Source organism: Poecilia latipinna, unplaced genomic scaffold (genome assembly GCF_001443285.1).
Source record: "Poecilia latipinna isolate Pla-1442-1.1 unplaced genomic scaffold, P_latipinna-1.0 Scaffold620, whole genome shotgun sequence".
Classification (NCBI taxonomy): domain Eukaryota; kingdom Metazoa; phylum Chordata; class Actinopteri; order Cyprinodontiformes; family Poeciliidae; genus Poecilia; species Poecilia latipinna.
In genome coordinates this window covers 12,042-24,906 of record NW_015113236.1, presented here as the reverse complement: position 1 = coordinate 24,906, position 12,865 = coordinate 12,042, and the positions used below count along the sequence as shown (strand labels likewise).

General features: G+C 38.2%; 1 protein-coding gene across 4 annotated transcripts in view; it reads left to right on the top strand.

Moving 5' to 3' along the window:
• Positions 1–12,349, top strand: part of sobpa (sine oculis binding protein homolog (Drosophila) a) — a 40,555-nt gene extending 28,206 nt beyond the window's left edge. For all 4 annotated transcript variants that reach the window (XM_015043184.1, XM_015043182.1, XM_015043183.1 and 1 more), the window contains 2 exons: positions 3,655–5,629; positions 8,386–12,349. In XM_015043184.1, coding sequence (XP_014898670.1) covers positions 3,655–5,628 — 1,974 coding nt within the window. In that variant the 3' untranslated portion in view covers position 5,629; positions 8,386–12,349. The remainder of the gene's footprint in view (positions 1–3,654; positions 5,630–8,385) is intronic.
• Positions 12,350–12,865: the final 516 nt, after the last annotated feature.

Below are 12,865 nucleotides of genomic sequence, written 5' to 3'. Positions count from 1 at the left end.
CCACGTAGAAATTGGTATAATCACTCTGCCTGCTGCTAATGGCTCTTTGCTGCTGAGAAGGTCCAGATTACCCCCAGGCTCAGCTGTGCTGGTTGCTGAGAGACCAAAGGAAGTTGTGAGCAATTGGGCTGCTGCAGTTTGAACACACTTTCCACACGTCTTAGCTGCCAATAGACTCTTTCAGAAATACTTTGGGACTTCTGCGTGGTTTCTGAAAAGTTCAAGACGACATCAGGTTTCAGTTAAAATGTTCATTTTACAACCCTGAGCCACCAGGCAAGACATTCATGCCGCCATAATGAGCGACTTAATTAAAGGTTAGCTAGTTTCTCAGCTTTACGGGTGTTATGGACAAGCAGTCTGTGCAAACATCTGGCCAGCTGGTGAAAAGCAAAAGTGAGTCACGTAATTTTCTGCCAGTAACACCCAATAGATGGTGGTTAAATGCTGGAAGACATGACACAGCACAGAAGTTCAGCCATAGAAAGTTTTTTTTAAGGATGCAGTGCCACACTCCACCAGGGTGTTTCACCCCTTGGAATTGGAGATATCCAAAATAAAATAATTTGTTACTATTGATATTGACCCAGATAAGATCCCATTTAAGTCATCAACGGTTCTGCAATACCAACTTTATTTTTACTTGTGAAATCTGTCTAATTATGACAGATTTGTTTCCTTTGATTCACCATAACCTTACCACTTACCACTCTGAAACCCCCTCTCTGTCTCCTGCAGTTGTTTTAAATCTGTAAATACTTCTTCAGTTACTAAAACTTTCTGGCATAACTATGCATCAAAAACATTTTCGTCCTGCCCCACAACCTTTTAACAAGTCCCATCTGGCTCTTCCTAATTTTCTCCCTTCTCGTTGTCGGTTCAGAAGGTGAGAGGAGGAAGAACGGCTGCTTCTTTTCCAAGCCAGATAACTGTAATGCAAATGGTTAAAGTGCACCACCAACGCTGGCTCGTTGGCCATGGTGGAAATAAATGGCCGTAATTAGGCTGAACTGCAAACATCTGTGTGCAGGAGTGTGGAGCGAGACGAGAGGGAAGGAGAAAGCACAACTCCATTAGCGTAATGCTCGGTGAAATTTTCACTCACAGTGCAGAAAGTCGTTAAGTGCTCTCCGTCTGTCTTTCCGAGTCGAGGAAAATTTCAGTACATTTATAATTTAAGATATCCAAAGTCTAGGAATATAAAACTGGACTTGTGAGAACGCTTCTTGGACTTTTACTCTGTTACGCCTCATTGGATTAGTAGGACTAATTGAACAGTTAAAGCATCTAAAATTAAAATGACTTTTAGTGGTTATGTATGAAACTATGCCTCAGATCTGTTCTATGGTTATGTCACCATGTGTGTAACTCCTTACTCTATCCTGTAAGATTGCTTAAGAACACAAAATATTTGCAAAGTTGTAGCAGATAATGTTTATTTTTACAAATACATGCACATGGACAGCCTTTCTGACTTAATCTTTTTAAGCCACTGTCAGACCTGATTCTTTCTAATAGACCAGTGTTGCTTTGCACCATGTAAAACAGGAGTTTATCCGCTTTCCAGTTGCATCCTTCAACTTATTAACATTCAGCAGGGGGGCAAAAGGGTCTGCATGATGGATGGATGTCGCTGAAGGGTCTGACAACTGATTAATGCCTTAATTATCTCCAGTGAGGACCTGCCACTCCTCCCAGAGCTGACAGAGTGAGCTGTGTGTGGCCTGACGAGCGTCGCCGTGTTCGGGTCTCGCCCACTGCTATCTGCTCCACCGGGGGTCACATTCATTCTCTTCCGTCAAGAAAAATGCCCACATTTTTGCACTGTGAAGGTGTTGATGAAAGATTGCAGCAGCCTTTTTTGGGGATCAGCGCCACTGCAGTGGTTATAAAACTTCATATTTAAGACGAGCCGACACACATTTGGATTCCATGTCGCTGTATAAAATAACAATTAGACGGAAAAGCAACAGAAATGTATTATGTATGTCTATTTTTATGGAAAGAAAAAAGTGTGTGATTCACACTTATTTTTTAAATCATTAACTGTTTAATAGACGTGAATAACCTCAGTGAATATAAAACTATTAAAGGAAATGACTCTGACGTCCAGAATTTCAACAAGATCTTTACAAGACCATTATATTTTTTATGGTAGTTTTTTTTTAAAGCCATATAGACATTTTAGTTATTTTAGATCATCATCTTGCTGCACAACCTAAGTACACTTGAACTAAAGGTCACAAGGAAATTCTCCCTCAGGATTTTGTTGTGTGGAAAAGAACTCATGGTTCCATCAACTCTCATAAGAATGTTGCCCTACCTGCACCATGCTTGACGTTCTCTACAGCTTAGCAATATGGACAAAAACTATTTGTATTTATTAATATGTTTTTTTCAACATGACAGATTTAAAGATAAATATCACACTGTTTCAAATTTAAGTTTCTAAGATACTATGTATTCCAATACAAACTGAAAGAACAAACTGAAGCAATCATTATTAATAGCTTAATGACATTATTTTTCATAAATTACACACAGATTGCATAATGTTATGGGTTACAAATACAGTAAACAAATTAAACATTGCACTTTCTTCACTAGCAGTATAATGATGTAAAAACATTTGAAGAACAATTTGAGACTTCAAAAATACTTCAGTACATAAATTTAAAAAATGTAAATCGGTTTTACAGCACCTTTTTTTTCTACCTTGCAAAAATGCTTAAACTTAGGATACGGGTTTTGTCTTTTCCCTTTGAAAAATCCCTGTTTATATGTTCTGGGTTAATTTTGGACTTCCTGGAACAGTCATCGTTGCTTAAACAGATTAAATCTCTAAGGGAACATTTATTATATCACGCCAATGAAAGGGCTCTGAAAACACTTTTATAACTCACTAGAACTTCAGAAAATTCACGTGATAATCATTTTGTGATCCTGTGACACAAAAAAGAAGAAAAATAAAAATAAAAGAACATTTATTTCATTTTGTCTTTAAAAAAATCTATAAAATTGGGGGTTCATTCTTTATTTTTCACTATGAATCAAAAACTAGGTGATTCTTGCTTTCAGTTTGTAGCTTTTAAGACCAAACACTTTAATGTATTTTTGTGGAATACCATGTTGTTACTTCAGATCAAAGCAGAAATTAATGGAATGACTAGCAATATACTCTGAATGTCCAAAATTACATGATTTGGATATTATTCCCAGTCTTCCTGTAGATTTGTTCAATTAGACACCTGCTAGGAGCTGCCATAAGTATTTTACTGCATTTACTACCAAGTTGGCACAATATTCAAATCCTTTTGTTGAAGGAAACTGAGGGAAAATTTCTTGCAGCTGTATCAGAGTCATTGGTCTCCCGCAGGACTGAGAGTGAGTGTCTCTTTCAGGCCAACAGAAAGTGCAAATGAGAACTTGTTGCGTGGGCAGATTGTTAAAGACAGTCACCTCAGTTGCATAGCAGCAGAACATTGTCATGTCTGCATTCACTTCTGTAAATGTAGAGTTGTTAAAAGCAAATGGGGGATGCGTATTTACAAATATAAATGAACTTATTTCTTAAGTAAGATGATGATGATATATATTGTGCTGTACTATATGTACATGACAAGATACATACCTTATTTGCTGTGTTTTTTGCAGGTGTGTGACTGGTGCAAACATATTCGCCACACTAAGGAGTACCTGGACTTTGGTGCTGGTGAGCGCAGGCTGCAGTTCTGCAGTGCCAAATGCCTGAACCAGTATAAAATGGACATTTTCTACAAGGAAACCCAGGCTGCCCTGCCTGGAGCATTGTGTAACCCCGGTCATGGAGCTGGAGGGGAGGGAAAGCCAGAATGCAGTGGAGGGGTGCAGCTGCTGACTCCTGAATCCTGGGGAACGCCATTGACAGATCTTCGGCGTAAGGCTCCTTCACCAGGGGGCCATTCTGGCACCTCTGCCTTGGTCTCCTCCACTTCCTCTGCCACCTCACCATCAGAAACAGCGGCTGTGTGTTCCCCGTCCTCATCCACTTCAGCCAAAATCCCCACACCTAGACCTCATGAAAGCCCAACACTTCCCCCTCCACCTGTTCCTTTGCATCCACCAGTGGGGGTTCCCTCTGGCAGCCCACCCATGGTGATGACACCCAGAGGACCTATGCCCCTGCCTCTGTTCATGGAACATCAAATGATGCAGCAGATCCGACCGCCATTTCTTCGCCCCTCTGCCCATCCAGGGGGACCTAACAGCCCACTTTCAAACCCCATAATCCCTGGGATTGGTCCACCTCCTCCCCCAAGAACCCTTGGTCCAGCATCAAGCCCCATGCACAGACCCCTCCTTTCTCCACATGTCCACCATTCATCCAATCCTAATCCAGGTATGATCCCTCCTCACCCTGGCCTACCTATACCAGGTTTACCCCCTTTTCCTCCTGTCAACATGATGCCCAACGGACCCATCCCTTTGCCCCCAATGATGAACTTTGGCATGCCGTCCTTAGTCCCATTGGTACCCCCACCAACTCTGTTGGTCCCTTACCCGGTCATTGTACCTCTCCCAGTTCCCATACCTATTCCAATCCCAATCCCTTTTAACTCCAAGTCTTCTAGGGACCAACCAGAGAGCAGTAGTTCTGTCCACAGCGCTCCAGATTCTTCAGAAGCATCATCCTCTAGGGCTCACTCTCCAAGTTCTTCTGGAAGTGACAAAGGGGACCACAAGACAGAGCCAGCTGGTGGAGAACAGGTTTCTCCTGTACCTGGTGAGAGAAGCAGGACAGCGTTCATGGACTTGACTGTGAAGTCAGAGGATAATCCAGGCAGTCTTTGTCTTTCCAGTGGCTCTGGACTGATTGATGGTGTAATTGACCTAACTGTGGGCCAAAAGCCAGGCCAGCAGCACCTCATTCAGACCATGCTCGCTGGAGTCCAGGTCAAAGTGGAGGAATCAAGATCTCCACCAGCTGATGGGTTTGGGAGGGAATGTGTAGGTAGTAACGCAGAGAATGCTGTTTTGCCACAGGGCAGTTTTACAGAACTGGACACTGGCAAACACCTTAAGTCATTGGACTCTGCTGTGCAACCTTCCAGCAAAACAGATCTTCCAGAGAGTCAAATAAGTCCAAATTTTAAACCAGCGCTCTTGCCTACATCAATACGGACCCAGTCGTTAGCCCTTCCTCAGCTCCAAGCTAACTCTGCTGCCCCTTGTAATGTAATAGTCAACGGCACTGGATGGCATTCCCTTCTCAATCCAGACCGAAAAGGAGAGAGGGATGGGGAGAACCCGCCAAATAATGGTGATCTGGAGCGCGAGGCGCTGAAAGAAAACAATTGTTCGGTGGGTGAGCCCGGGAAACGAATATCAGCACAAGATGAGAAAGTGGACACAAAAGTGGACAGTAAGCAAGACCCTGACTCCAGCATGGAGGAGGGTGAACACGCCTACGCCCTGCCACTTCTCTCAGCGGGAGGTTGTGTCGTCATCCAGCCTGTGCCAAAGCCTGCCGCCGACAAGACAGCCATCCTGTCCTGCTCCATCAGTGCACCGCTGTCAGCAGGTGGGAGCCCTGAGCTGGAGCCACCGCTGAAGAGGAGGTGTCTGCGAATCCGCAATCAAAACAAGTGAGGTAAGTGAATTTTGGTATTATCCAAATAACACTTCTAGGGAATCTCACATCAACATTTTGGCATGGGCCATTACCTTTACCTGCAATTTGCGAGTTAATTCCAAGGTTGCAGGATTTCTTATTTTTGCTGTAGAAGGAGGGTGAAGTGATAAGATTATCTAGTGCTGTCATTTTCTCGGTATCACTGATCAAACCAGCTGCTGTCTGATTTTATCGTATTTAACAAATTGGCTTAACAAATTCAACTTAATCTAAACAAACTTGTTTTGCTATTTTGTTGTAAATCCGTGGATAAAATTCACCCTGTGATACAAATCAACTTCCACAATTGACAACCGAGAGATGTTAGACCATGTGTTAATCAGCAGAACAGAGTCTTGTTAAGTATGACTAATGTGTTCAAAGTTCTAATATCCAGTGTTATAAAATCACGTTTGTTCTTTGGTAGGCTTTGATTTTATTCTTTTCAGCCAAAGCAAAACTCTCGAGTCACATGTTTCTGGATAATTTGGTAACATCGCACAGAAGTGGTACATGAAATCGCTTGACAAGTGGAATGGAAAGATTTTATTTTAAGTGCTATCTATGTAAAGTGCAGTAAAAAAATATTGTTTTTAACCTTTTTTCATATATTAATGTTTATCTTTAAAAAAATAACATACGGATCTTTGAGACTTGGATATTGGTGATCACAGGTGTAAGCAAAACGGTAACCAGGCAATTGGACTTGGAGAACGTGTTCAAACATGCCCATCGAAGAACCCTACGGCAGTATTTTCGGAGTACTTTCGGAGTACTTTAGGCTTTTGATACAGGCTGTTGGGTCCCTGTATGATCAGTGTCAGAGAGTGTCGGACTCAAAGTTGCCCTTAATCCCCGATTCTGTTCATAAGGTTCATGGGTAGAATATCTCGCACAGCAAAGGTGTTGAGGGGATTTGTTTTTGTGGATGGATGGATAGATAGAATGTGTTGTCTGGTTTTGTTTTCTTTTTTATGTCATTTTTTTCTTTTTATTTTGTTGTAATACATACTCCCCTAGAAATGAAAGGCATAGTACCCACGTTTTATTTGATTGTCCTTCCCTTTACGTCGGACATCGAATTATGACTGAGTTTTAGGGTTTCAGTGGTTTTAAAATGTGTAAATGATTTCCTCAATCTATAAAATATCCTTTACTCATTCATTTTCTCTTCTTTTGTAGACTAATAATAAAACAGCCTGCACTCTTTTCTATCCTCTTAGATTGTTCAGGTGCAGTGACAAAGATTAATCAGTGACACACTGTGCTGCTTGATTTTTGGGTAGACAGTGTGACTAAAGTCTTTGGAAAAAAAGAAGTGAAAAAAAAAAGAATGAAATGATTGAAACATTGTGCTCCATTTTCCTCAGCGTTACCTGAATGCTGCGACAGGGAGATCTGTTTGAATGTCAGTTAGGGAACTCTTGTGGAGAACATTTTTGAAAGGTGTCTGATTCAATAGCATCCTGGTGAACAGGATGTTTAGCCCACACATTAATTTTCCAAACAAAATGAGCATTTAAAACTTGTTAGATCGCATTCTCGATCACCAAAATGAAAACCTTTTCTTGTCAAAAGACCCATTCAGCACATTTACGCTACCGTTGATGCTACATTCCTTGGCTTATTGAATACTAATTAAATGAAACTGCAATTTTGAGCAATTTAAAGGCAAATTCAGGTTAGGGTGGCACGAGGCGAGTGCTCTGAATGAAATCAATTAGTGACGACAAAAGAGGGAAATCAAGCCCTGCAGCCAGCAGCTAAAATGAACAGAATTAATATGCTGTAATAATCAGACATGTGAAGGTTTATTTTTTATGAAGACTGACATTGGAAAGTCCAAATACTTCAATGCTCTTTCTAAAATATTTTCTCATTTCATAGAGAAATGCTAAGACATTTATTAAGGCATTAGTTATTTACCATGATTAGTATTTACCATGATTATTTCATTTGTTTTAATGACAAAATGTGTGGATTGTGCATTTGCGCTGATTCAATGACAGCACAATCTAAAGTTAAATTTACATTGAATTGTGTACTACGCAGATTATTTCTGTATTTTATTTCTTCAAATTAATAGTTGTGCATGCAGTTTCCGTGTATTTAGTGAAATTGCTTTTTTAAACAAATGTTTTGGCTATCCTTTCTCAAGTCAGAAGTGTTTTCTTTGAGACAGAAATTAAAACTTATGGATTTAGCAACAATAGCAAAAAAAGTATATCATCTTATGTGATCAAGAATAGTATGAAGGTAATGTATTGTATGTGAATGGAAATGAGATGGTTATGGGAATGTACTGCCAATCTAGTGTTTGTGTTTTTATGTGTTTTTCATTTTTTTGTATTGATTTTGCTTTTAAGTATCTATGGCCATTGTCTTTTTGAAGTATTGTTTTTATTTTTATTGTTGTACTACAGCCTTGACCCTACTTCTTGGACAAATTTCTGCTTTTAGTCTATGTGGATTACTGATCTCATTCTTGTTTTTAAGAATAATTTAGGTTTCATATTGTTTTATATTCATTCTACCCGGTAAAAAGTCCATAAAGATAGTGTGATATCAAGCCCATGAGGAGTGCATGTAAACTTTTGACCACAGTTGGACGTGAAAGCTCAAAACTTAATGAAGATTGAAAAACGTATCCATAAGATTTTCTCTTTAAAAGCTGGTCATAAATTGATCAAAACAACCTCGACTCTGTCTCATTGTCCTCCCTCTCTCTTTCACAGATGGATGCTCTTATGACCGCAGTGCCATCAGCGACTCACCTATCTACCCCCAACCTCTAAATCCCATCACTCCAAGCTACACCACTCCTCACGTTCACACACGCACACGTAGGTTGTTGTCATCTCACCATCTACCAGCACAACTAATCGCCTTTTGAGACTGACGAGAATCCAAGAAAATTAAATGAGGTGTATCATAGCAGAGGAGACAGGGCTCCTCCTGTCTGTATGTCACTCTTTGAGGGCCGAATTTTATATATAAGGGACGTTTTGGCCAGCAGGACATCTTGACCTTTAACCCAGAGACAGTAAATTCTTGCTACCGGAGGATTAACAGGCGTCCACACCCCCGCTGGTTGCCTCATTATTTAAAGATTCAATCTGCACTTCCTCCCCTTCAACACAAGCTCTGTTTATATATATATATTTTTTACTATGGAGCATCCTGTGATATTCAGAAGTCAGCGTGGAATCTGTGAAAAGCATTGAAATGAGATGACACTACAACCAAGGTACTAAATGTTTGCTCTCGTATTTTGTTTGATCCTTTTTAAACTTACATGTTTTGAAATACAGATAAATGGAAACTAGAAGCAAGCATCAGAACAGTTCATGCAGCTAATTTCTAATGAGAGGAGTCATAAATACTCTGGAATATCTACACTTGCTGTTTGGATGGATAAAAACATCAAATTGATGAAATGGGGACAGCGTTAATGTCACTAGCCATCTTCTGCTGTTCAGACTTTTTCTCTACATGCATTATTGCACACAAAAAAAACAGAGTTATCAAAATTGACTTTCATTAATATAATAAAAGCAATGGGCATGGGCTAATATTTGCTCAGGCTCTTCTTTTTGAGGACATGTTAAGCCTTACTGTGCTCCTAAATAAATCTGGAAAGGCCATGTAGAAAATCTGCCAACCTCAGTCTTGGAAATTTGTGTTTAACATCTTTAACATTGATGCTCAAGTTCACTTTTATTGGTGTCAGGGGAAGGATAGCCCTTTTATAAATCTCAATATTTAACTGTGAGGGAAAACTGTTGGGGAAAAAAATTGAAAAATGTTCACCTATTTACCATGTCTTCAAGCTTTGTAAAGTTAACAGAGTTACAAAGAAACTATTTAGAAACAAATTAGGAAAAAACTGCTAGTTACTGTTGCAATTTATTCATCTTCACATCTTATTAAATTACTAATCATTAGCCAATTATGTCTTAATTGTCAATTGAAAATGAACATGAAACAAGCCTTGAAGTAATTACTAATAGAAATGGGACATTGGTAAATGTCTGCATTTGTTCCTGTCTCCTTTAAAACGAATAGGCTTAATAAATGTTTAGCTGTTTAATAATTTGTTCCTATTAAGTAATGACCAACTATCCTTTAACAATAACTTCCTAGTCATTAAGTACTTTATATAATTTCACTCAGAAAAACATCAGTAGCTAAAGGCTAATTGCTCAGTTGCACGTTTATCTTTTTTCCCCCTATCCCATTTGAAAATAATCATTAATTTATGTTTACCATATCTGTGTAGCAATAAACCAAGATTACATTTTGATGGTATTAAACTGACTATTAATAAATCATTATTTATTCAACTAATCTCTGGCGAGTTGCTAATGTTTCATCAGTAACAATCAGAAACCGAATGGGTAGGGCTAATCAGCCAATGATGCTAACTTCCATAATATTCTAGCTTATTTCAAATAGAAACAAAAATACATTGTTCATAAATCATTAACTATTTGAAAAATGAAACATATGCCTTCATTATATAAAGTCCAATTGACTCAACATTAAACAATTGACTAAAATTCAATCTTTCAATGCTAATAACCTATTTTTCAATGTTTCTTTTTTCTGCATCTCATGTAAAATTGACCATTAACTTATCCCTACCAAATCAGTAGTTCTGTTAAAAATATCAACCTCACATTTGAATGTCAGTAAATCAACTGTAATTATTATAAAAATAGTTATTAAACCAGACATGACCATATATTAAAGCTACGTGCTAATGTGTACTAGCAAAATGCTAGGGAGTTAATTAGACTCTGATGCTAACTGGTTCATTTTTATTATTAATAATTTTACTTTAAATATTAGCAATGAAGCTATAATTTTGCTACATAATTTAATTAAGACTCAACTATTACAAAAACTTTAGATATATTTAGATAATAGCTAACTGAACACTAATTACAAGGTTAATTTATTCTTTATTGGTCCGGGTAAAGATCTGTTTCGAGGGAGACCTCCTCTTCAAAGCAGCAGGACTTACAATAAAATACATATCAATAACACAACAATTGCTAAACATATAAAACTAAAGAAATACATCAGATATTAAGAATAAGCACGTGAACATTTACTTTACTAACTCGCAAACAGTCTTTCATTGAATTGTTTCTATATAACTGAACACGGTTTTAGGTCTGTTGTAAAATGTTTCTTCTACCTTCCATACTAAATTATCTAATGTTGTTAAGCCAACATGTTTTTTTTTTCTTGTTTAAATTTTGAATTGTAAAGCAATTTTGTCCTTTGTGTGTTTGAACTGTCCCCCATCCAGTTCGACTTACATTCAGTAAATGAAGCCAGAAGTCAGTCTACATTTCCAGTGGTGAGATGCACTGCACTCTGGTGTTCAGAGACAAAACATGAAACCTAGTTTTATTTTGTAAAGTCATCTTTCTGATCTTAGACCTAGTAACTAATAGTTGGCTATTAAAACTACTTATGCGAAGAAAAACTAGGCACACCATAAATTAAGAATGGTGTTAAACACCACATTACTTTTAAAATGGTACTTATAGTCAACAAAGATAACAAAAGAGTATCCAATGCACTAACTTGGTAATCCCAGATATTTTTTTTGTCTTGTAGCATACATTTTATTCACTGTTGAGTTGTACATGAAAAAGGCCCAACATTTGCTCTTAGCTCACACATAAAAAGTATGCAAACTCAAGTCTGACAGGCTTCATAAATGTAACCATGTACAAGTTTGTGAGGCAGTTGCAAACAGAAACACCGGCTGAGATTACACTGCATGAAACTGTATCTGTGAGCTGTGAGGTGGGCATTTAGGTTTAACCTACTGTCTGCCTCAGGTCAGTGTCAGACTTTGCAAAGCTTCTGCTCTACCTTTCTGCAAGCAATAGGGGGGGAACAAATACAGTGTTTAAGTTTCCTATTTTTCTGCTTGACATAAAACTCTAAAAATCAAAGTCAGAGGAAGAAATTATTCTTAATAATCAGCTGCACAAATGCACATCGTCAGCAAACAGAGTATAACATCAATGTGGAGTTTTTACTTACAAACAAGTGACATATGAATTTAAGTGAACACTGTAAAAACACGAAGTGTCAAACATTTCTGAAAGAAAACAGAGGCCAATTTTCTTCATGCAATTGTCATTGCAAAGTTAATTTTTTATAAAAATCCACTGCTCTATTTTTGTTGTTGTAAAATTCCCTTTTGTTTAATTGCCTCAAAGAAAAGCTCTTTTGGAGACGAGTGTTGGATTTGTTTCCTGTTCTTTGATTCTGGTGCCACAAATAATTTAAATGTTAAGTCTAACTTTTTGGGATTTTTCTTTCTCTGACAAATCTAAATGTCTTGTTTTGATGATGTCCTAAACTCGGATCACTATGTTTGCTTTTCCCTTCTTGTTGACACCTTTTATACTCCCAGACTTTGACAAAATGCCAAATTCTGACTACTTCTATTTGTCCCCATGCTCTGCTGATGGCATAAGGGGTATATCCTCTTTATTTGAAGCAAGCATTGAAGATATGGGAGTCTAATTTTAGACAAATGAATCCATCTTTCTCAATAGCTGCAAGAGTCATGATGAATCTCCAGCATTCCTTTTTGATTACAAAATACAGGCCTACTTCAGAAGTCTGGATTATGCAATGCAACTAACTCCAAGCTGGAAAAAAAAAGAAAAGGAAAACAAGTGCTCGACAGACAAAAAAAATAAAATAAACGGGATACAATGCCCTTGCGTTTCAAAAACAACAGAGAAGTTGCCTTAAATCTTGCTTGTATAATCTCCACAGCTAGACAATGATCTTTGCTTGTAAAGACAACTCTCCCTTCTTTGTACAAAAGGAAACAACTTTGTTATCTTGCTAGTGTCAATGTATAGATGATCAGCTTTTTTCTGTAACTTGTATGAACTGTCACATTTTTGCTAAGAAGAAAATCTCAATGTTCCTCAGTCCCTCTCCTCGCCAACATGCAATATGTGCGACGTTATGAACTCGTGGTGGACTGTCAATCTTTTTGTGTGCATTTTACGGTATTATTTATTGTCAACATGTTTTGAATTTGCAAATAATAGGAAAGAGACAGTTTGACATGAACCTGACCTTCAATTTTTAAACTGGAGGCATTGCTGACAAAAGGAGGACTTTTTATTATGACTTTGTACATAACATGTGGCCAAACTTGCTTTGGAG